The sequence below is a fragment of the Stenella coeruleoalba genome (assembly GCF_951394435.1).
Source record: "Stenella coeruleoalba genome assembly, chromosome: 5".
Lineage (NCBI taxonomy): Eukaryota > Metazoa > Chordata > Mammalia > Artiodactyla > Delphinidae > Stenella > Stenella coeruleoalba.
Genome location: NC_137150.1, coordinates 410,872 through 435,557, shown reverse-complemented (window position 1 = coordinate 435,557; position 24,686 = coordinate 410,872). Strand labels below are relative to the sequence as shown.

Genomic DNA, 24,686 nt, shown 5'->3' with positions numbered 1-24,686 from the left:
CTAAACCTGTGGCACTGGGGAGCCTGACAGTATGTCAAGCAGGGCCTTGAATTCTTCCTCGCTGAGGGGTGCTTCCAGGGTTGCTGCAAGTTCCTCTTCCTCTGTGTCCACATTCAGAAAAGGGCCTGCCTTGTCCAGAATGTCCACGTCTGACAAGAGTTCATCCAGGAGGCTTGAGGAGCCTGTAAGGGCTGAGCGCTGGGGCTGTTTCTCCAGCTGGGGAGATGTCTCTTCACCTGAGCTTGCCTGCTGCTGCCAGAAGTGTGTCTCTGGTGGTGCAGGTGGCCAGATGGCACCCTGGGCAGGCTGCCCACTGGCGATGAGAGCATGTGACCGTTCGCCCCACGGAACTGTGGCCAGAAGAGGCTGTGGGTTCTGGCAACTCTGAAGGGCTGCCAGGCTGGGCTGGAGCATGATGAACATCAACGGCTGGCCCACACAGCACCCATAGGAAGCCTCTGGCCCAAGAAAGGAGGGGGAGAAAACAGCAGTGGCCACAGCAAAGGATTGCATGCTCTCAGGTGCATGAGAAGGAGGATAACGATGAGAGCTTCTATGGACAGTGGGCAGGGTGCTTTGGTCCGACAGGGCAGTCACAGCTGATGTGGCATCAGGGCCTTTGGCTAAGGCATTCACAGGCCCACTAGCGCTCTGCTTTGGGTGCCGAGCTCTTCGGTTCTGGAACCATATCTAGGGAACCATATGGGGCGACAGGAGCATTAGCAGCGTGACAATCCAGATCGACTTGCCGCCGCCTCATTCCCGGCCCACCCCAGCCCGCCCCAACCTGCCCTGCCCTGACCTGACATGCCCTCCAATCTGTCAGACCCATGGCAAGTACTGTTGGGCCTCACCTAAGGGCCATTTTTCCTATAGAGCTTTCACCTTGGCTCTTGAAAATGCGGGAGGACGTCAGGGCAACACAGGACTCACACCACTCTCCGCACCCCTCCCCACCCCTGTCTTTGAGGAGAGCTGGCATTGACCAGCTACAAACTCAGGCCCCTCCCTGGCTGCCCAGGACTTCCATTGCCCTGTCCTCTTCTGGAAATGGATGCCTTCAGATCAGCCCCCGTAGCGTATTCGTAAGACGAAGGGAAATTCCTCCCAATCCCCCGTCTCCAAGCCTACATATATCCAGCAACAACCCGTCGCAAGGGTTAACACTCCTTTCTCGTGGGAGAAGCCAAGTTCCACCCACTGGTGGAGAACTTACCTGGATTCGAGGTTCGGGAATTCCTGTCTGGTGAGCCAATTCTTCCCTGGCAGCAATAGATGGAAATCGATCCCTCTCAAAGGCTTGCATAAGGACCCTTGTTTGAGAAGGAGAGATGAAAGTCCTCTTTTGCCTGGCCTCTCTTCCCATGCTTCCTAAAGAAGAACACACAGAGAAGAGAGGACATTCAGGCCAATTTCAGCACATTCACAGCAGATCCAGTGTGTGGTATGTAGGAAGCGGTATGTCATAGATCAAGATCGATACATCGATACACCTAACTCAGTGCTATGTGAAAACGCCCCATGTGACGGAAGAAGGCATTTCTGCACGTCCGGGCAGGTTCTGGACCCAAAGATTCCAAGCCTTCCTGGGCATGCATCTCCCCACCCTCCAAGAGGGGCATGATGCTCCTGGGTGGAACAGGAATGGGGCAAGATCCCAAGATATCATTGTTTCCTCTCTGAAGCGTTCTTGGCCTCCCATGGTCATCCACGTTCATAGATGATTCTGTCTCAAGGAGATGCTCTTGGGAAATGCCTATGGAATGCCGGGTACTTACCTCGAGTCAAAGCCTCAGGTGGTGGGGGCCGCAGTGGCTGTGACTGCCCTCCTTTGAAGGCATTCTCCGACAGCAATCGGCTCTGCTTTAGGCGTCTTCTTCGTTGGTTTTGAAACCAAACCTGGGTACAAAGAAAGAAAGCCTTGTCTTTCAACGCTTATGCACGTACTTCCAAGATCTATTGCAGGGATGCACCATAGAACAAATGCACAAACGCACCAGCCAGCCGGCCGGCCAGCCAGTCGGCCAGCAACAAGCCGACTGATGGAGACCCAGTATGGCCCGTCTGCCCCCAGTGGAAATATTTACGATTCAAAGGGACTGAAGTCTCACTAGCATGTAGAATGTAGACTCCGGCTTTTACCTCTGAAGAAGTGCACCAGATTCCAGAATACACAACCTGTGTCCGTGAAAATAATCCTTCCTCTTCGAGTCACCTTACTGGTGTCCAGAGTAATGACTTGTGACACAGGAGGAGACAATGCTTGCTTTCCCACAGTCAGAATGGGATTGGATAGCTAACTCTCTCTGTCTCTCTCCCCCGCCCCAGCCGTTCTCATCAAAACTACCATTTTCTCTGTGGGTCTTTTGGTCTCTGTCTACGATTCTCCACATCTACCTGTTGACGTCTGTCTCTGTTGAGACCCCCCCGGCTGCCCAAGTGACTGCCTGCCTGCCTTCCCCTCGCTCTGTCTCTGTCCCAGGCTCTCAGGCTCAATCTCCTTTCCCTCATTTGGTATCTTTGCCTCCCGTTTCCCGTAGTCCATGCCCGATTCATGTCTCCCTGCCTCTCTTGTGTCCCCACAGGCAGTACTGTCTCATAACATGCAATCGTATCCATTAGCAAGTGCCCCCATGAAAACCACTCTTCTCATGCTGCCTGGGAACTACTCATTGACAGTTACTACTCAGGGACTACATGCCTCCATCACTTTTAGGTCAGGAGGCTCTTATGTACCCGCTCCCCTTCTTCAGAATATGTGTCCTTGTCTTCAACAGTGAAACACTGTGCATGCTACCTCATTCCCCGAGGCCGAACAGCAGTGTGGACCTGTGCTTGTGTGCGTGTGTGTGTGCATGTCTTTAGACATTTCTGATGGTGGTGTGTGGAAAATTGGACACCCTGAGAAAAAGTGTTCGTAGGGAAAGTCAATCAGTCTTTGGCGACGCTCTGTAAGGTCGCAGGCACGGTGTTCCTAACTTTGGTGACTCCTCTCCAACGTGCCCAGAGAGGGAAGTGTTCAGCACAGCTAGGTCCTCGGAGGCCAGCCATCAAGGTAACATCTCCTTGACACCACCAGGCCTTCCTGCTTCCTTGGCCCCTCGCCCTTTATACTTGACCACACATTTGAATGGACCTCTCGCCACACAGCTCAGTCTGGCCACGTTTTCCAAAGGGAGCCACCTTCTTGCCAAGATTCGAGTTCCTGCTGTCTGGAGCACCCTGAAGAGGAAAGCCCTAGAGTAAGGAGTGCAACTGGAGTGGGGCAACTTGCGTCTGGACATGGACCCCGAGAGGGAAAATGGATCGAGAGACTCAGTTGTACCTGAATTCTGCTTTCTGGAATGTCCAGTTCTCGTGCCAGCCATTCTCTGGTCGTTATCCCGGGATAGGGGTTCTGTTGAAAGAGTGCTTGCAGGGTGTCCTTCTGACTCAGACTCAGAACAAGCCTCCTCCTTCGCGATGGTCTTGAGAGTCGGCCTGTGGGAGAGAAGAGGGGGAATGTGTCAGGGGAGAATCCATGGAGGTGCAAATCAATGGTGCCGACCCAATGCTGGTCCTTGTGCCATGAGAAAAAGCTCTAAGCCAGGGGAAGACTCTGCATTTGGATAAACCGTGGGTACACCCCGAAAGCCACGCTGAGTGGGACCCTGGGGGCTCAAGCTAAGCTGAGGGTCAAGGCTATGGGGATCACCTCACCATTCGCCAATGATCCACAGGACGCAATGCAAAGAGAAGGGGAAAGCCCTAGGAAAACAGGCTACCATGACCAAAACGGGTGGAAGGATTTTCCACCTGTGGAGGCCTTGGAAAATCTTGATGGCTTCTACCAGATTTACCTCTAACTCTATGCTAACCATAGGAACCTGGCTTCTGAACTATCATTCGCACAGCATATCTGCACTTTCACTATTGGAAAGGAAAGTAGACGAAAGCCCAATGAAGCCAGACAAACACACAAGCCAACCCCCAACACAGAACACACTAGAGGATTGTTTAGAAAACCTATTTTTTTGAGCCATGACCAACGTGCTGCCCTGTCTGATGGCGCCAACCCACCCACACACCCACAACAGCCCAGTACTCCTCAGAAGATGAGTTTCCCTTTTAGTCACCGAGGTCATGGTGACGCTCCCCGTGTGCGTGCTATTCTGTCAGTTGGGCAGTCTGAAGGGCTACCCCCCACCCCTTTCCTATTTGAGGTTGCCTATTTCTTGTAGCAAGGGAATGGATGGATGTTTGTTTCCTGCATTCTAAGGTGGGAGCCGGGTGTGATGGCCAGGGAGGGTGTGGTTTCAGGCACGTCCTGCACACCCTTGAGATCTTGAGTTTCCTGAAATCTCTCCAACTCTAGGTCAATGCCAACCCTTCTGCAAGGGCTACCTGCCCTAGCAGCTGGCAGCTGGTGACGTAGGGTCGTCTCCAGGTCTCCCTCTGGAAGGATTCAAGACAAGGCAAGGGTTTCGGATCCCCAACGGGGACTCCCTTTAAAAGCGCCCTTCCTTCCTGCCAGCTCCAAGGAACATATTTGGAAAGCACTCAAGGAACGACCTTGTCACACTGCAGATTTTGGCTTCCCAGAGACTCCTGCAGTGCCTACCTTGGAGTCTAATGAAAGACAGTTCGAGTGCTCCTGGAATCTCTGTTTCCCAGGTTCTAGCTTTCAGTTGTGCTCAAAGAAAATCTCTCTTTGTCTCGTAATCTTAACACATACTGGATGTGGATTATTTCCATGGACACCGTGGAAGTTAACCAGTTCAAATGGAACACACAACATAACAGAGCAAATCCGCAACAACAGCAAGAATAGAACATGTGAAACAAATTCAAAATCCCAAACACTGTCAACTGGAAAAGAGTGTCAGTTTAGTTGGGAACGTTATCAAATACTCGTGTTCCGTTCACTGCAAACACAGGTTGGGATTTTTAGTAGAGAAGCCATTGTCAGGCAACAGGGCTACCAACTTCCATGTGGATTTCTAGAAGGAAAACCAATGAAGCAGCAAACCAGAAATATCTACGTGAAATGCCCAAACCAAGGTGCATCCTTTTGCCCAAGTGATTCCAGAAACATGTGCCAGCATACCAGTGCATGCCATTTGGTGGTCATTGGGAAACTTCAATCTTCGTGGTGATCAACCCTTGGGTCGGGAGGTGCATGAGTGTATTTGGATGATCCAAGTGCAGAGCCCAGATGCTGAGGGCAACGTACCTCTGGAGGTGCTGTATGTGCCGGATGAGCTGGACGAATCCATGGTGGGAGACCCAGAGGGATGGCACGGAAACTGCTGGCCAACTGTTCAGTTCTCAGAAGCTCAGGGTTTATAATGGATGAGGATGCCACGCCCCTATTTATGTAAATAGCCACAGATGGTGCAGAACCCTTCCTTGCCAATTGAGAACCTGGAAGGAATCCCGAGAGGCAAGTGGGCGTTGGAATGGAAGGCCTGCTCAGAGGCTCCCAGGTCCCTTTGAAGCTGCCGCCCTCGTCATCCTTTGCCAGAATGCTTGGGGTCAAGTGCTCTCTCCTTTTCACACCTTTCAACATTCCACACATACTTTCTGTCTCCGTGGAACTCCCCACCTCTGAGTCATTCACGCTTAAGTGTGTCACTGTACTTTCCCAAATGGAGAGAGAACCTAGAGCCTAGTTTGCATCGAGTACGTTTCCCACTTCCCTCATCACCACCAGGACATCATTGCCTCACACTCCTAAAGCATTTCCTTGGCTGGGGTTTGAGTTCCCGATAATTCACATACTAAGCTTGAGTGCTTATCTAGTGTCTACCCATGGTCCTCAGCTGTTTGGGACTTTTTCAGAGGTACTCTGAAACCCATCCCATTGCTCACATGCCATGGAGAGACCAGAGAAAGGGGCATGCCACACGTGTATGTTTCACAAGGAAAGGAACTTATTTTCAGTGCTTATCCTTGGCGTACAAAAGAGAGAGTCGGTTTCACATTCAGTGGTCAACTGACAACTGTACCAAGAAGAAGAAGGAGAAGAGGAAGGGGAAGGGGAAGGGGAAGGGGAAGGGGAAGGAGAAGGATATGTAGCACGTTACATGATGGATGATGACACAGCTGAGTTTGAAAGGAAAGCTTGGATTCCAAGTACAGCCATCCCAACATTATCGGTGCATTTGGGCTGCAGAGAATAGAAAAATTTAAAACAAACCAACAAAAGAAACCCCACCAGAAAATACAGAACCATGTCAAATGTGTTCTTTTGCCACCATGCTTCTTTGGCCACCACGTGGATTAACATGAGGATAGTGAGCTTATTCAGAAACAGTTGGCAATCAGAGTAATTACACCAGCAATTCATGAAAACGTGGCTGGAGTGTGTGTGTGTGTGTGTGTGTGTGTGTGTGTGTGTGTGCGCACGCGCGTAGGGGTGTTTGTGTGATCTGTGTGTTTGATTTTCTGTACCCACTAAGGTCGGTTGTCAGGTGGTACCCTTGGACGGATGTCACCGGGACCAGTAGGTGTCTGCAAGTCCCAGGGGGCCCAGGAGGATGTCCTGAGGAGGTGTATGTCCTAGTCCCTTGTCCTGCAGTGCCAGAGATCAGAGGGAGGCATGACCATCTTGTTGGATCAGGGGGGGATTTCCCGAGTAGTTGGAAGTTTTGGCTGAGAAAATTAATCACTGAAACATGGGATTTGCTGGCTTCTCCCAGAAGGCACTGCCTGCCAGACCTGGATCACCTCCCTCCTGGACAATCCAGGTGGGATAAGCTTGCTTGGGGGAGCAGAAGCTGTGATCTGCATGGCAGCCAGGGAATCCTGAGAGCCTGCAGGTGTGTTTATGCACAGTGCACCGCTGGCCTCCCTGTGGAGGTACCGCTGCCTGTCCCTGGGCTCTGAGGTTTCTCTGGAGCGGCCAGCATTGGACAACCAAGATGGTAAAGCCACAGTTCCTAGCTCTAGGAAGAGCCTGTGCAAGTCCTTCCACCCACAAGCATCTCAGTGTTTCCCGGAACACTGTGACCCAGTGTTCCCCCCACCCTCTTGAAAGCACCCACAAGCATCTCAGTGTTTCATGGCACACTGTGACCCAGTGTTCCCCCCACCCTCTTGAAAGCACCAACTCTTCCATAAGCTGTCTCTTTCCACATCTCCAATGCTACTTGTCCTGAGGCTACCGTGGCCAGATTCTTTTCCCAGAAGGCCTATGCCACCTGTGTGGCTCTTGAAAATGATGTTCCATTTCTGCCCAGTGAAAAGAAGGAGAGAGAGGGAGAGAGAAAGTGAAAGAGAAAGAGAGAGAGAAAGTGAGGGAGAGAGAGAGAGGGGCGGGAGAGATAGAGAGAGAGAGAGAGAGAGAGAGAGAGAAAGTGAAAGAGAAAGAGTGAGAAAGTGAGGGAGAGAAAGAGAGGGAGAGAGAGCGAGAGAGCGCTGTATATAACTCTAGAGATCTGGAGAAATGGGAGCCTAAGACAGGGGAGTGACTGGGAGGGAGTTGAGGACTAGATGTATCTGCAGAGATATGCACACAATAGAGCTAGAGACCCAGATGCAGTTGTGTCCAGAGACTCAGATACATTGTTGTTTACACATTAGATTATTTTAATACTTCGTGCCACTGACACTCCCATGCTGGACATGGGGCACACAGATTGAGCCAGTGGAGAATCACTCAACACAGAGTGTACGAGGCACATGTGTTGGAAAATATTTTTGAAAGAAGCAGTGGAAGGGATCATCTGCCATGACGTTACAATGCCACAGGCATTGGGTTTTTCAGTTCGTTTGTTCATCACTTTAGTTATAACTTGGCTTATCTTTTGAGAGGTGTGTTCCTGTAGTGTGTAGCCGTGGACATGTAATGAGCCAGAGAGAGAGAGAGAGAGAGAGAGAGAGAGAGAGTGATGATTTGTGTGCATAATACATTGGGCACAGTTGTTACTATAAACCCTGGCAATGAAAGTGTTTGCATAGTTCTGTCCTTGTGTGCAAAGGCGATGCCCTCGAGGAACTCTTCCATACCATGCACCCAGAGAGCAAGTGAATGTTGTCACTGAGAGACTGTTTTCGTGATTCCACTAGGGTGTGTTTGTGGCTACAAGCTACGGGACTAGACAGGGGTATCTGGACCGCCTTCCATGCTGTCCCAGATCATGGGAGGGATTTCACCTCTCTGAGGAAATGCGGGAGAAATCAAAGCGACAAAAGCACAACCAAGAACTTGAACTGAGTGCCAAGATTTATTGATTGGATCAATGGAATGTCACATACAACGGGGAAATCCAGTTCAGCGTTGGGTCGTCCTCGTTCTCATTGGAAGGTTTGAATTCCTTGAGGCTTCAGAGAGGGTGTCCCTCTTGGTGCGCAAGCTTTGTGACAGTCCGTGTGGAGCATGGCATCCCTCCTGGGCACAACGCAGTTGCTGTCGACAGTCAACTTGCCTTGTTCTCCCTGCCAGACACTATCATGAGCATTGCTTGTTCCTTCTTCTTTCTCTCCCCCATGGCTCTGCCTCCCAGGAAAGGAGGCTTGAAAGGGGCTCGGGGGAAGGCCTTCCTTCCTGCCCCTAAACCTGTGGCACTGGGGAGCCTGACAGTATGTCAAGCAGGGCCTTGAATTCTTCCTCGCTGAGGGGGGCTTCCAGGGTTGCTGCAAGTTCCTCTTCCTCTGTGTCCACATTCAGAAAAGGGCCTGCCTTGTCCAGAATGTCCACGTCTGACAAGAGTTCATCCAGGAGGCTTGAGGAGCCTGTAAGGGCTGAGCGCTGGGGCTGTTGCTCCAGCTGGGGAGATGTCTCTTCACCTGAGCTTGCCTGCTGCTGCCAGAAGTGTGTCTCTGGTGGTGCAGGTGGCCAGATGGCCCCCTGGGCAGGCTGCCCACTGGCGATGAGAGCATGTGACCGTTCGCCCCACGGAACTGTGGCCAGAAGAGGCTGTGGGTTCTGGCATCTCTGAAGGGCTGCCAGGCTGGGCTGGAGCATGATGAACATCAATGGCTGGCCCACACAGCACCCATAGGAAGCCTCTGGCCCAAGAAAGGAGGGGGAGAAAACAGCAGTGGCCGCAGCAAAGGATTGCATGCTATCAGGTGCATGAGAGGGAGGATAACGATGAGAGCTTCTATGGACAGTGGGCAGGGTGCTTTGGTCCGACAGGGCAGTCACAGCTGATGTGGCATCAGGGCCTTTGGCTAAGGCATTCACAGGCCCACTAGCGCTCTGCTTTGGGTGCCGAGCTCTTCGGTTCTGGAACCATATCTAGGGAACCATATGGGGCGACAGGAGCATTAGCAGCGTGACAATCCAGATCGACTTGCCGCCGCCTCATTCCCGGCCCACCCCAGCCCGCCCCAACCTGCCCTGCCCTGACCTGACATGCCCTCCAATCTGTCAGACCCATGGCAAGTACTGTTGGGCCTCACCTAAGGGCCATTTTTCCTATAGAGCTTTCACCTTGGCTCTTGAAAATGCGGGAGGACGTCAGGGCAACACAGGACTCACACCACTCTCCGCACCCCTCCCCACCCCTGTCTTTGAGGAGAGCTGGCATTGACCAGCTACAAACTCAGGCCCCTCCCTGGCTGCCCAGGACTTCCATTGCCCTGTCCTCTTCTGGAAATGGATGCCTTCAGATCAGCCCCCGTAGCGTATTCGTAAGACGAAGGGAACTTCCTCCCAATCCCCCGTCTCCAAGCCTACATATATCCAGCAACAACCCGTCGCAAGGGTTAACACTCCTTTCTCGTGGGAGAAGACAAGTTCCACCCACTGGTGGAGAACTTACCTGGATTCGAGGTTCGGGAATTCCTGTCTGGTGAGCCAATTCTTCCCTGGCAGCAATAGATGGAAATCGATCCCTCTCAAAGGCTTGCATAAGGACCCTTGTTTGAGAAGGAGAGATGAAAGTCCTCTTTCGCCTGGCCTCTCTTCCCATGCTTCCTAAAGAAGAACACACAGAGAAGAGAGGACATTCAGGCCAATTTCAGCACATTCACAGCAGATCCAGTGTGTGGTATGTAGGAAGCGGTATGTCATAGATCAAGATCGATACATCGATACACCTAACTCAGTGCTATGTGAAAACGCCCCATGTGACGGAAGAAGGCATTTCTGCACGTCCGGGCAGGTTCTGGACCCAAAGATTCCAAGCCTTCCTGGGCATGCATCTCCCCACCCTCCAAGAGGGGCATGATGCTCCTGGGTGGAACAGGAATGGGGCAAGATCCCAAGATATCATTGTTTCCTCTCTGAAGCGTTCTTGGCCTCCCATGGTCATCCACGTTCATAGATGATTCTGTCTCAAGGAGATGCTCTTGGGAAATGCCTATGGAATGCCGGGTACTTACCTCGAGTCAAAGCCTCAGGTGGTGGGGGCCGCAGTGGCTGTGACTGCCCTCCTTTGAAGGCATTCTCCGACAGCAATCGGCTCTGCTTTAGGCGTCTTCTTCGTTGGTTTTGAAACCAAACCTGGGTACAAAGAAAGAAAGCCTTGTCTTTCAACGCTTATGCACGTACTTCCAAGATCTATTGCAGGGATGCACCATAGAACAAATGCACAAACGCACCAGCCAGCCGGCCGGCCAGCCAGTCGGCCAGCAACAAGCCGACTGATGGAGACCCAGTATGGCCCGTCTGCCCCCAGTGGAAATATTTACGATTCAAAGGGACTGAAGTCTCACTAGCATGTAGAATGTAGACTCCGGCTTTTACCTCTGAAGAAGTGCACCAGATTCCAGAATACACAATCTGTGTCCGTGAAAATAATCCTTCCTCTTCGAGTCACCTTACTGGTGTCCAGAGTAATGACTTGTGACACAGGAGGAGACAATGCTTGCTTTCCCACAGTCAGAATGGGATGGATAGCTAACTCTCTCTGTCTCTCTCCCCCGCCCCAGCCGTTCTCATCAAAACTACCATTTTCTCTGTGGGTCTTTTGGTCTCTGTCTACGATTCTCCACATCTACCTGTTGACGTCTGTCTCTGTTGAGACCCCCCCGGCTGCCCAAGTGACTGCCTGCCTGCCTTCCCCTCGCTCTGTCTCTGTCCCAGGCTCTCAGGCTCAATCTCCTTTCCCTCATTTGGTATCTTTGCCTCCCGTTTCCCGTAGTCCATGCCCGATTCATGTCTCCCTGCCTCTCTTGTGTCCCCACAGGCAGTACTGTCTCATAACATGCAATCGTATCCATTAGCAAGTGCCCCCATGAAAACCACTCTTCTCATGCTGCCTGGGAACTACTCATTGACAGTTACTACTCAGGGACTACATGCCTCCATCACTTTTAGGTCAGGAGGCTCTTATGTACCCGCTCCCCTTCTTCAGAATATGTGTCCTTGTCTTCAACAGTGAAACACTGTGCATGCTACCTCATTCCCCGAGGCCGAACAGCAGTGTGGACCTGTGCTTGTGTGCGTGTGTGTGTGCATGTCTTTAGACATTTCTGATGGTGGTGTGTGGAAAATTGGACACCCTGAGAAAAAGTGTTCATAGGGAAAGTCAATCAGTCTTTGGCGACGCTCTGTAAGGTCGCAGGCACGGTGTTCCTAACTTTGGTGACTCCTCTCCAACGTGCCCAGAGAGGGAAGTGTTCAGCACAGCTAGTTCCTCGGAGGCCAGCCATCAAGGTAACATCTCCTTGACACCACCAGGCCTTCCTGCTTCCTTGGCCCCTCGCCCTTTATACTTGACCACACATTTGAATGGACCTCTCGCCACACAGCTCAGTCTGGCCACGTTTTCCAAAGGGAGCCACCTTCTTGCCAAGATTCGAGTTCCTGCTGTCTGGAGCACCCCGAAGAGGAAAGCCCTAGAGTAAGGAGTGCAACTGGAGTGGGGCAACTTGCGTCTGGACATGGACCCCGAGAGGGAAAATGGATCGAGAGACTCGGTTGTACCTGAATTCTGCTTTCTGGAATGTCCAGTTCTCGTGCCAGCCATTCTCTGGTCGTTATCCCGGGATAGGGGTTCTGTTGAAAGAGTGCTTGCAGGGTGTCCTTCTGACTCAGACTCAGAACAAGCCTCCTCCTTCGCGATGGTCTTGAGAGTCGGCCTGTGGGAGAGAAGAGGGGGAATGTGTCAGGGGAGAATCCATGGAGGTGCAAATCAATGGTGCCGACCCAATGCTGGTCCTTGTGCCATGAGAAAAAGCTCTAAGCCAGGGGAAGACTCTGCATTTGGATAAACCGTGGGTACACCCCGAAAGCCACGCTGAGTGGGACCCTGGGGGCTCAAGCTAAGCTGAGGGTCAAGGCTATGGGGATCACCTCACCATTCGCCAATGATCCACAGGACGCAATGCAAAGAGAAGGGGAAAGCCCTAGGAAAACAGGCTACCATGACCAAAACGGGTGGAAGGATTTTCCACCTGTGGAGGCCTTGGAAAATCTTGATGGCTTCTACCAGATTTACCTCTAACTCTATGCTAACCATAGGAACCTGGCTTCTGAACTATCATTCGCACAGCATATCTGCACTTTCACTATTGGAAAGGAAAGTAGACGAAAGCCCAATGAAGCCAGACAAACACACAAGCCAACCCCCAACACAGAACTCACTAGAGGATTGTTTAGAAAACCTATTTTTTTGAGCCATGACCAACGTGCTGCCCTGTCTGATGGCGCCAACCCACCCACACACCCACAACAGCCCAGTACTCCTCAGAAGATGAGTTTCCCTTTTAGTCACCGAGGTCATGGTGACTCTCCCCGTGTGCGTGCTATTCTGTCAGTTGGGCAGTCTGAAGGGCTACCCCCCACCCCTTTCCTATTTGAGGTTGCCTATTTCTTGTAGCAAGGGAATGGATGGATGTTTGTTTCCTGCATTCTAAGGTGGGAGCCGGGTGTGATGGCCAGGGAGGGTGTGGTTTCAGGCACGTCCTGCACACCCTTGAGATCTTGAGTTTCCTGAAATCTCTCCAACTCTAGGTCAATGCCAACCCTTCTGCAAGGGCTACCTGCCCTAGCAGCTGGCAGCTGGTGACGTAGGGTCGTCTCCAGGTCTCTCTCTGGAAGGATTCAAGACAAGGCAAGGGTTTCGGATCCCCAACGGGGACTCCCTTTAAAAGCGCCCTTCCTTCCTGCCAGCTCCAAGGAACATATTTGGAAAGCACTCAAGGAACGACCTTGTCACACTGCAGATTTTGGCTTCCCAGAGACTCCTGCAGTGCCTACCTTGGAGTCTAATGAAAGACAGTTCGAGTGCTCCTGGAATCTCTGTTTCCCAGGTTCTAGCTTTCAGTTGTGCTCAAAGAAAATCTCTCTTTGTCTCGTAATCTTAACACATACTGGATGTGGATTATTTCCATGGACACCGTGGAAGTTAACCAGTTCAAATGGAACACACAACATAACAGAGCAAATCCGCAACAACAGCAAGAATAGAACATGTGAAACAAATTCAAAATCCCAAACACTGTCAACTGGAAAAGAGTGTCAGTTTAGTTGGGAACGTTATCAAATACTCGTGTTCCGTTCACTGCAAACACAGGTTGGGATTTTTAGTAGAGAAGCCATTGTCAGGCAACAGGGCTACCAACTTCCATGTGGATTTCTAGAAGGAAAACCAATGAAGCAGCAAACCAGAAATATCTACGTGAAATGCCCAAACCAAGGTGCATCCTTTTGCCCAAGTGATTCCAGAAACATGTGCCAGCATACCAGTGCATGCCATTTGGTGGTCATTGGGAAACTTCAATCTTCGTGGTGATCAACCCTTGGGTCGGGAGGTGCATGAGTGTATTTGGATGATCCAAGCGCAGAGCCCAGATGCTGAGGGCAACGTACCTCTGGAGGTGCTGTATGTGCCGGATGAGCTGGACGAATCCATGGTGGGAGACCCACAGGGATGGCACGGAAACTGCTGGCCAACTGTTCAGTTCTCAGAAGCTCAGGGTTTATAATGGATGAGGATGCCACGCCCCTATTTATGTAAATAGCCACAGATGGTGCAGAACCCTTCCTTGCCAATTGAGAACCTGGAAGGAATCCCGAGAGGCAAGTGGGCGTTGGAATGGAAGGCCTGCTCAGAGGCTCCCAGGTCCCTTTGAAGCTGCCGCCCTCGTCATCCTTTGCCAGAATGCTTGGGGTCAAGTGCTCTCTCCTTTTCACACCTTTCAACATTCCACACATACTTTCTGTCTCCGTGGAATTCCCCACCTCTGAGTCATTCACGCTTAAGTGTGTCACTGTACTTTCCCAAATGGAGAGAGAACCTAGAGCCTAGTTTGCATCGAGTACGTTTCCCACTTCCCTCATCACCACCAGGACATCATTGCCTCACACTCCTAAAGCATTTCCTTGGCTGGGGTTTGAGTTCCCGATAATTCACATACTAAGCTTGAGTGCTTATCTAGTGTCTACCCATGGTCCTCAGCTGTTTGGGACTTTTTCAGAGGTACTCTGAAACCCATCCCGTTGCTCACATGCCATGGAGAGACCAGAGAAAGGGGCATGCCACACGTGTATGTTTCACAAGGAAAGGAACTTATTTTCAGTGCTTATCCTTGGCGTACAAAAGAGAGAGTCGGTTTCACATTCAGTGGTCAACTGACAACTGTACCAAGAAGAAGAAGGAGAAGAGGAAGGGGAAGGGGAAGGGGAAGGGGAAGGGGAAGGGGAAGGAGAGGGATATGTAGCACGTTACATGATGGATGATGACACAGCTGAGTTTGAAAGGAAAGCTTGGATTCCAAGTACAGCCATCCCAACATTATCGGTGCATTTGGGCTGCAGAGAATAGAAAAATTTAAAACAAACCAACAAAAGAAACCCCCCCAGAAAATACAGAACCATGCCAAATGTGTTCTTTTGCCACCATGCTTCTTTGGCCACCACGTGGATTAACATGAGGATAGTGAGCTTATTCAGAAACAGTTGGCAATCAGAGTAATTACACCAGCAATTCATGAAAACGTGGCTGGAGTGTGTGTGTGTGTGTGTGTGTGTGTGTGTGTGTGTGTGCACGCGCATAGGGGTGTTTGTGTGATCTGTGTGATTGATTTTCTGTACCCACTAAGGTCGGTTGTCAGGTGGTACCCTTGGACGGATGTCACCGGGACCAGTAGGTGTCTGCAAGTCCCAGGGGGCCCAGGAGGATGTCCTGAGGAGGTGTATGTCCTAGTCCCTTGTCCTGCAGTGCCAGAGATCAGAGGGAGGCATGACCATCTTGTTGGATCGGGGGGGATTTCCCGAGTAGTTGGAAGTTTTGGCTGAGAAAATTAATCACTGAAACATGGGATTTGCTGGCTTCTTCCAGAAGGCACTGCCTGCCAGACCTGGATCACCTCCCTCCTGGACAATCCAGGTGGGATAAGCTTGCTTGGGGGAGCAGAAGCTGTGATCTGCATGGCAGCCAGGGAATCCTGAGAGCCTGCAGGTGTGTTTATGCACAGTGCACCGCTGGCCTCCCTGTGGAGGTACCGCTGCCTGTCCCTGGGCTCTGAGGTTTCTCTGGAGCGGCCAGCATTGGACAACCAAGATGGTAAAGCCACAGTTCCTAGCTCTAGGAAGAGCCTGTGCAAGTCCTTCCACCCACAAGCATCTCAGTGTTTCCCGGAACACTGTGACCCAGTGTTCCCCCCACCCTCTTGAAAGCACCCACAAGCATCTCAGTGTTTCATGGCACACTGTGACCCAGTGTTCCCCCCACCCTCTTGAAAGCACCAACTCTTCCATAAGCTGTCTCTTTCCACATCTCCAATGCTACTTGTCCTGAGGCTACCGTGGCCAGATTCTTTTCCCAGAAGGCCTATGCCACCTGTGTGGCTCTTGAAAATGATGTTCCATTTCTGCCCAGTGAAAAGAAGGAGAGAGAGGGAGAGAGAAAGTGAAAGAGAAAGAGAGAGAGAAAGTGAGGGAGAGAGAGAGGGGGGGCGGGAGAAATAGAGAGAGAGAGAGAGAGAGAGAGAGAAAGTGAAAGAGAAAGAGTGAGAAAGTGAGGGAGAGAGAGAGAGGGAGAGAGAGCGAGAGAGCGCTGTATATAACTCTAGAGATCTGGACAAATGGGAGCCTAAGACAGGGGAGTGACTGGGAGGGAGTTGAGGACTAGATGTATCTGCAGAGATATGCACACAATAGAGCTAGAGACCCAGATGCAGTTGTGTCCAGAGACTCAGATACATTGTTCTTTACACATTAGATTATTTTAATACTTCGTGCCACTGACACTCCCATGCTGGACATGGGGCACACAGATTGAGCCAGTGGAGAATCACTCAACACAGAGTGTACGAGGCATATGTGTTGGAAAATATTTTTGAAAGAAGCAGTGGAAGGGATCATCTGCCATGACGTTACAATGCCACAGGCATTCGGTTTTTCAGTTCGTTTGTTCATCACTTTAGTTATAACTTGGCTTATCTTTTGAGAGGTGTGTTCCTGTAGTGTGTAGCCGTGGACATGTAATGAGCCAGAGAGAGAGAGAGAGAGAGAGAGAGAGAGAGAGAGAGTGATGATTTGTGTGCATAATACATTGGGCACAGTTGTTACTATAAACCCTGGCAATGAAAGTGTTTGCATAGTTCTGTCCTTGTGTGCAAAGGCGATGCCCTCGAGGAACTCTTCCATACCATGCACCCAGAGAGCAAGTGAATGTTGTCACTGAGAGACTGTTTTCGTGATTCCACTAGGGTGTGTTTGTGGCTACAAGCTACGGGACTAGACAGGGGTATCTGGACCGCCTTCCATGCTGTCCCAGATCATGGGAGGGATTTCACCTCTCTGAGGAAATGCGGGAGAAATCAAAGCGACAAAAGCACAACCAAGAACTTGAACTGAGTGCCAAGATTTATTGATTGGATCAATGGAATGTCACATACAACGGGGAAATCCAGTTCAGCGTTGGGTCCTCCTCGTTCTCATTGGAAGGTTTGAATTCCTTGAGGCTTCAGAGAGGGTGTCTCTCTTGGTGCGCAAGCTTTGTGACAGTCCGTGTGGAGCATGGCATCCCTCCTGGGCACAACGCAGTTGCTGTCGACAGTCAACTTGCCTTGTTCTCCCTGCCAGACACTATCATGAGCATTGCTTGTTCCTTCTTCTTTCTCTCCCCCATGGCTCTGCCTCCCAGGAAAGGAGGCTTGAAAGGGGCTCGGGGGAAGGCCTTCCTTCCTGCCCCTAAACCTGTGGCACTGGGGAGCCTGACAGTATGTCAAGCAGGGCCTTGAATTCTTCCTCGCTGAGGGGTGCTTCCAGGGTTGCTGCAAGTTCCTCTTCCTCTGTGTCCACATTCAGAAAAGGGCCTGCCTTGTCCAGAATGTCCACGTCTGACAAGAGTTCATCCAGGAGGCTTGAGGAGCCTGTAAGGGCTGAGCGCTGGGGCTGTTGCTCCAGCTGGGGAGATGTCTCTTCACCTGAGCTTGCCTGCTGCTGCCAGAAGTGTGTCTCTGGTGGTGCAGGTGGCCAGATGGCACCCTGGGCAGGCTGCCCACTGGCGATGAGAGCATGTGACCGTTCGCCCCACGGAACTGTGGCCAGAAGAGGCTGTGGGTTCTGGCAACTCTGAAGGGCTGCCAGGCTGGGCTGGAGCATGATGAACATCAACGGCTGGCCCACACAGCACCCATAGGAAGCCTCTGGCCCAAGAAAGGAGGGGGAGAAAACAGCAGTGGCCGCAGCAAAGGATTGCATGCTCTCAGGTGCATGAGAAGGAGGATAACGATGAGAGCTTCTATGGACAGTGGGCAGGGTGCTTTGGTCCGACAGGGCAGTCACAGCTGATGTGGCATCAGGGCCTTTGGCTAAGGCATTCACAGGCCCACTAGCGCTCTGCTTTGGGTGCCGAGCTCTTCGGTTCTGGAACCATATCTAGGGAACCATATGGGGCGACAGGAGCATTAGCAGCGTGACAATCCAGATCGACTTGCCGCCGCCTCATTCCCGGCCCACCCCAGCCCGCCCCAACCTGCCCTGCCCTGACCTGACATGCCCTCCAATCTGTCAGACCCATGGCAAGTACTGTTGGGCCTCACCTAAGGGCCATTTTTCCTATAGAGCTTTCACCTTGGCTCTTGAAAATGCGGGAGGACGTCAGGGCAACACAGGACTCACACCACTCTCCGCACCCCTCCCCACCCCTGTCTTTGAGGAGAGCTGGCATTGACCAGCTACAAACTCAGGCCCCTCCCTGGCTGCCCAGGACTTCCATTGCCCTGTCCTCTTCTGGAAATGGATGCCTTCAGATCAGCCCCCGTAGCGTATTCGTAAGACGAAGGGAAATTCCTCCCAATCCCCCGTCTCCAAGCCTACATATATCCAGCAACAACCCGTCGCAAGGGTTAACACTCCTTTCTCGTGGGAGAAGCCAAGTTCCACCCACTGGTGGAGAACTTACCTGGATTCGAGGTTCGGGAATTCCTGTCTGGTGAGCCAATTCTTCCCTGGCAGCAATAGATGGAAATCGATCCCTCTCAAAGGCTTGCATAAGGACCCTTGTTTGAGAAGGAGAGATGAAAGTCCTCTTTCGCCTGGCCTCTCTTCCCATGCTTCCTAAAGAAGAACACACAGAGAAGAGAGGACATTCAGGCCAATTTCAGCACATTCACAGCAGATCCAGTGTGTGGTATGTAGGAAGCGGTATGTCATAGATCAAGATCGATACATCGATACACCTAACTCAGTGCTATGTGAAAACGCCCCATGTGACGGAAGAAGGCATTTCTGCACGTCCGGGCAGGTTCTGGACCCAAAGATTCCAAGCCTTCCTGGGCATGCATCTCCCCACCCTCCAAGAGGGGCATGATGCTCCTGGGTGGAACAGGAATGGGGCAAGATCCCAAGATATCATTGTTTCCTCTCTGAAGCGTTCTTGGCCTCCCATGGTCATCCACGTTCATAGATGATTCTGTCTCAAGGAGATGCTCTTGGGAAATGCCTATGGAATGCCGGGTACTTACCTCGAGTCAAAGCCTCAGGTGGTGGGGGCCGCAGTGGCTGTGACTGCCCTCCTTTGAAGGCATTCTCCGACAGCAATCGGCTCTGCTTTAGGCGTCTTCTTCGTTGGTTTTGAAACCAAACCTGGGTACAAAGAAAGAAAGCCTTGTCTTTCAACGCTTATGCACGTACTTCCAAGATCTATTGCAGGGATGCACCATAGAACAAATGCACAAACGCACCAGCCAGCCGGCCGGCCAGCCAGTCGGCCAGCAACAAGCCGACTGATGGAGACCCAGTATGGCCCGTCTGCCCCCAGTGGAAATATTTACGATTCAAAGGGACTGAAGTCTCACTAGCATGTAGAATGTAGACTCCGGCTTTTACCTCTGAAGAAGTGCACCAGATTCCAGAATACACAACCTGTGTCCGTGAAAATAATCCTTCCTCTTCGAGTCACCTTACTGGTGTCCAGAGTAATGACTTGTGACACAGGAGGAGACAATGCTTGCTTTCCCACAGTCAGAATGGGATTGGATAGCTAACTCTCTCTGTCTCTCTCCCCCGCCCCAGCCGTTCTCATCAAAACTACCATTTTCTCTGTGGGTCTTTTGGTCTCTGTCTACGATTCTCCACATCTACCTGTTGACGTCTGTCTCTGTTGAGACCCCCCCGGCTGCCCAAGTGACTGCCTGCCTGCCTTCCCCTCGCTCTGTCTCTGTCCCAGGCTCTCAGGCTCAATCTCCTTTCCCTCATTTGGTATCTTTGCCTCCCGTTTCCCGTAGTCCATGCCCGATTCATGTCTCCCTGCCTCTCTTGTGTCCCCACAGGCAGTACTGTCTCATAACATGCAATCGTATCCATTAGCAAGTGCCCCCATGAAAACCACTCTTCTCATGCTGCCTGGGAACTACTCATTGACAGTTACTACTCAGGGACTACATGCCTCCATCACTTTTAGGTCAGGAGGCTCTTATGTACCCGCTCCCCTTCTTCAGAATATGTGTCCTTGTCTTCAACAGTGAAACACTGTGCATGCTACCTCATTCCCCGAGGCCGAACAGCAGTGTGGACCTGTGCTTGTGTGCGTGTGTGTGTGCATGTCTTTAGACATTTCTGATGGTGGTGTGTGGAAAATTGGACACCCTGAGAAAAAGTGTTCGTAGGGAAAGTCAATCAGTCTTTGGCGACGCTCTGTAAGGTCGCAGGCACGGTGTTCCTAACTTTGGTGACTCCTCTCCAACGTGCCCAGAGAGGGAAGTGTTCAGCACAGCTAGGTCCTCGGAGGCCAGCCATCAAGGTAACATCTCCTTGACACCACCAGGCCTTCCTGCTTCCTTGGCCCCTCGCCCTTTATACTTGACCACACATTTGAATGGACCTCTCGCCACACAGCTCAGTCTGGCCACGTTTTCCAAAGGGAGCCACCTTCTTGCCAAGATTCGAGTTCCTGCTGTCTGGAGCACCCTGAAGAGGAAAGCCCTAGAGTAAGGAGTGCAACTGGAGTGGGGCAACTTGCGTCTGGACATGGACCCCGAGAGGGAAAATGGATCGAGAGACTCAGTTGTACCTGAATTCTGCTTTCTGGAATGTCCAGTTCTCGTGCCAGCCATTCTCTGGTCGTTATCCCGGGATAGGGGTTCTGTTGAAAGAGTGCTTGCAGGGTGTCCTTCTGACTCAGACTCAGAACAAGCCTCCTCCTTCGCGATGGTCTTGAGAGTCGGCCTGTGGGAGAGAAGAGGGGGAATGTGTCAGGGGAGAATCCATGGAGGTGCAAATCAATGGTGCCGACCCAATGCTGGTCCTTGTGCCATGAGAAAAAGCTCTAAGCCAGGGGAAGACTCTGCATTTGGATAAACCGTGGGTACACCCCGAAAGCCACGCTGAGTGGGACCCTGGGGGCTCAAGCTAAGCTGAGGGTCAAGGCTATGGGGATCACCTCACCATTCGCCAATGATCCACAGGACGCAATGCAAAGAGAAGGGGAAAGCCCTAGGAAAACAGGCTACCATGACCAAAACGGGTGGAAGGATTTTCCACCTGTGGAGGCCTTGGAAAATCTTGATGGCTTCTACCAGATTTACCTCTAACTCTATGCTAACCATAGGAACCTGGCTTCTGAACTATCATTCGCACAGCATATCTGCACTTTCACTATTGGAAAGGAAAGTAGACGAAAGCCCAATGAAGCCAGACAAACACACAAGCCAACCCCCAACACAGAACTCACTAGAGGATTGTTTAGAAAACCTATTTTTTTGAGCCATGACCAACGTGCTGCCCTGTCTGATGGCGCCAACCCACCCACACACCCACAACAGCCCAGTACTCCTCAGAAGATGAGTTTCCCTTTTAGTCACCGAGGTCATGGTGACTCTCCCCGTGTGCGTGCTATTCTGTCAGTTGGGCAGTCTGAAGGGCTACCCCCCACCCCTTTCCTATTTGAGGTTGCCTATTTCTTGTAGCAAGGGAATGGATGGATGTTTGTTTCCTGCATTCTAAGGTGGGAGCCGGGTGTGATGGCCAGGGAGGGTGTGGTTTCAGGCACGTCCTGCACACCCTTGAGATCTTGAGTTTCCTGAAATCTCTCCAACTCTAGGTCAATGCCAACCCTTCTGCAAGGGCTACCTGCCCTAGCAGCTGGCAGCTGGTGACGTAGGGTCGTCTCCAGGTCTCCCTCTGGAAGGATTCAAGACAAGGCAAGGGTTTCGGATCCCCAACGGGGACTCCCTTTAAAAGCGCCCTTCCTTCCTGCCAGCTCCAAGGAACATATTTGGAAAGCACTCAAGGAACGACCTTGTCACACTGCAGATTTTGGCTTCCCAGAGACTCCTGCAGTGCCTACCTTGGAGTCTAATGAAAGACAGTTCGAGTGCTCCTGGAATCTCTGTTTCCCAGGTTCTAGCTTTCAGTTGTGCTCAAAGAAAATCTCTCTTTGTCTCGTAATCTTAACACATACTGGATGTGGATTATTTCCATGGACACCGTGGAAGTTAACCAGTTCAAATGGAACACACAACATAACAGAGCAAATCCGCAACAACAGCAAGAATAGAACATGTGAAACAAATTCAAAATCCCAAACACTGTCAACTGGAAAAGAGTGTCAGTTTAGTTGGGAACGTTATCAAATACTCGTGTTCCGTTCACTGCAAACACAGGTTGGGATTTTTAGTAGAGAAGCCATTGTCAGGCAACAGGGCTACCAACTTCCATGTGGATTTCTAGAAGGAAAACAAATGAAGCAGCAAACCAGAAATATCTACGTGAAATGCCCAAACCAAGGTGCATCCTTTTGCCCAAGTGATTCCAGAAACATGTGCCAGCATACCAGTGCATGCCATTTGGTGGTCATTGGGAAACTTCAATCTTCGTGGTGATCAACCCTTGGGTCGGGAGGTGCATGAGTGTATTTGGATGATCCAAGTGCAGAGCCCAGATGCTGAGGGCAACGTACCTCTGGAGGTGCTGTATGTGCCGGATGAGCTGGACGAATCCATGGTGGGAGACCCACAGGGATGGCACGGAAACTGCTGGCCAACTGTTCAGTTCTCAGAAGCTCAGGGTTTATAATGGATGAGGATGCCACGCCCCTATTTATGTAAATAGCCACAGATGGTGCAGAACCCTTCCTTGCCAATTGAGAACCTGGAAGGAATCCCGAGAGGCAAGTGGGCGTTGGAATGGAAGGCCTGCTCAGAGGCTCCCAGGTCCCTTTGAAGCTGCCGCCCTCGTCATCCTTTGCCAGAATGCTTGGGGTCAAGTGCTCTCTCCTTTTCACACCTTTCAACATTCCACACATACTTTCTGTCTCCGTGGAACTCCCCACCTCTGAGTCCTTCACGCTTAAGTGTGTCACTGTACTTTCCCAAATGGAGAGAGAACCTAGAGCCTAGTTTGCATCGAGTACGTTTCCCACTTCCCTCATCACCACCAGGACATCATTGCCTCACACTCCTAAAGCATTTCCTTGGCTGGGGTTTGAGTTCCCGATAATTCACATACTAAGCTTGAGTGCTTATCTAGTGTCTACCCATGGTCCTCAGCTGTTTGGGACTTTTTCAGAGGTACTCTGAAACCCATCCCATTGCTCACATGCCATGGAGAGACCAGAGAAAGGGGCATGCCACACGTGTATGTTTCACAAGGAAAGGAACTTATTTTCAGTGCTTATCCTTGGCGTACAAAAGAGAGAGTCGGTTTCACATTCAGTGGTCAACTGACAACTGTACCAAGAAGAAGAAGGAGAAGAGGAAGGGGAAGGGGAAGGGGAAGGGGAAGGGGAAGGAGAAGGATATGTAGCACGTTACATGATGGATGATGACACAGCTGAGTTTGAAAGGAAAGCTTGGATTCCAAGTACAGCCATCCCAACATTATCGGTGCATTTGGGCTGCAGAGAATAGAAAAATTTAAAACAAACCAACAAAAGAAACCCCACCAGAAAATACAGAACCATGTCAAATGTGTTCTTTTGCCACCATGCTTCTTTGGCCACCACGTGGATTAACATGAGGATAGTGAGCTTATTCAGAAACAGTTGGCAATCAGAGTAATTACACCAGCAATTCATGAAAACGTGGCTGGAGTGTGTGTGTGTGTGTGTGTGTGTGTGTGTGTGTGTGTGTGCGCACGCGCGTAGGGGTGTTTGTGTGATCTGTGTGTTTGATTTTCTGTACCCACTAAGGTCGGTTGTCAGGTGGTACCCTTGGACGGATGTCACCGGGACCAGTAGGTGTCTGCAAGTCCCAGGGGGCCCAGGAGGATGTCCTGAGGAGGTGTATGTCCTAGTCCCTTGTCCTGCAGTGCCAGAGATCAGAGGGAGGCATGACCATCTTGTTGGATCAGGGGGGGATTTCCCGAGTAGTTGGAAGTTTTGGCTGAGAAAATTAATCACTGAAACATGGGATTTGCTGGCTTCTTCCAGAAGGCACTGCCTGCCAGACCTGGATCACCTCCCTCCTGGACAATCCAGGTGGGATAAGCTTGCTTGGGGGAGCAGAAGCTGTGATCTGCATGGCAGCCAGGGAATCCTGAGAGCCTGCAGGTGTGTTTATGCACAGTGCACCGCTGGCCTCCCTGTGGAGGTACCGCTGCCTGTCCCTGGGCTCTGAGGTTTCTCTGGAGCGGCCAGCATTGGACAACCAAGATGGTAAAGCCACAGTTCCTAGCTCTAGGAAGAGCCTGTGCAAGTCCTTCCACCCACAAGCATCTCAGTGTTTCCCGGAACACTGTGACCCAGTGTTCCCCCCACCCTCTTGAAAGCACCCACAAGCATCTCAGTGTTTCATGGCACACTGTGACCCAGTGTTCCCCCCACCCTCTTGAAAGCACCAACTCTTCCATAAGCTGTCTCTTTCCACATCTCCAATGCTACTTGTCCTGAGGCTACCGTGGCCAGATTCTTTTCCCAGAAGGCCTATGCCACCTGTGTGGCTCTTGAAAATGATGTTCCATTTCTGCCCAGTGAAAAGAAGGAGAGAGAGGGAGAGAGAAAGTGAAAGAGAAAGAGAGAGAGAAAGTGAGGGAGAGAGAGAGAGGGGCGGGAGAGATAGAGAGAGAGAGAGAGAGAGAGAGAGAGAAAGTGAAAGAGAAAGAGTGAGAAAGTGAGGGAGAGAAAGAGAGGGAGAGAGAGCGAGAGAGCGCTGTATATAACTCTAGAGATCTGGACAAATGGGAGCCTAAGACAGGGGAGTGACTGGGAGGGAGTTGAGGACTAGATGTATCTGCAGAGATATGCACACAATAGAGCTAGAGACCCAGATGCAGTTGTGTCCAGAGACTCAGATACATTGTTGTTTACACATTAGATTATTTTAATACTTCGTGCCACTGACACTCCCATGCTGGACATGGGGCA

General features: G+C 51.3%; 3 protein-coding genes across 3 annotated transcripts; all 3 read right to left on the bottom strand.

Annotated features, from left to right (window-relative positions):
* Positions 1 to 5,255, bottom strand: LOC307187059 (double homeobox protein 4-like protein 4; the record flags this gene model as incomplete). The annotated part of the gene is made up of 5 exons (XM_079922808.1): positions 1 to 690; positions 1,217 to 1,371; positions 1,779 to 1,899; positions 3,326 to 3,480; positions 5,213 to 5,255. 5 exons carry the CDS (start codon positions 5,253 to 5,255, stop codon positions 1 to 3), a joined length of 1,164 nt encoding a protein of 387 aa, XP_079778934.1.
* A 3,278-nt stretch (positions 5,256 to 8,533) lies between these two features.
* On the bottom strand, positions 8,534 to 13,787 carry LOC307187058 (double homeobox protein 4-like protein 4; the record flags this gene model as incomplete). The annotated part of the gene is made up of 5 exons (XM_079922807.1): positions 8,534 to 9,223; positions 9,750 to 9,904; positions 10,312 to 10,432; positions 11,858 to 12,012; positions 13,745 to 13,787. 5 exons carry the CDS (start codon positions 13,785 to 13,787, stop codon positions 8,534 to 8,536), a joined length of 1,164 nt encoding a protein of 387 aa, XP_079778933.1.
* A 3,284-nt stretch (positions 13,788 to 17,071) lies between these two features.
* On the bottom strand, positions 17,072 to 22,326 carry LOC307187057 (double homeobox protein 4-like protein 4; the record flags this gene model as incomplete). The annotated part of the gene is made up of 5 exons (XM_079922806.1): positions 17,072 to 17,761; positions 18,288 to 18,442; positions 18,850 to 18,970; positions 20,397 to 20,551; positions 22,284 to 22,326. 5 exons carry the CDS (start codon positions 22,324 to 22,326, stop codon positions 17,072 to 17,074), a joined length of 1,164 nt encoding a protein of 387 aa, XP_079778932.1.
* Positions 22,327 to 24,686: the final 2,360 nt, after the last annotated feature.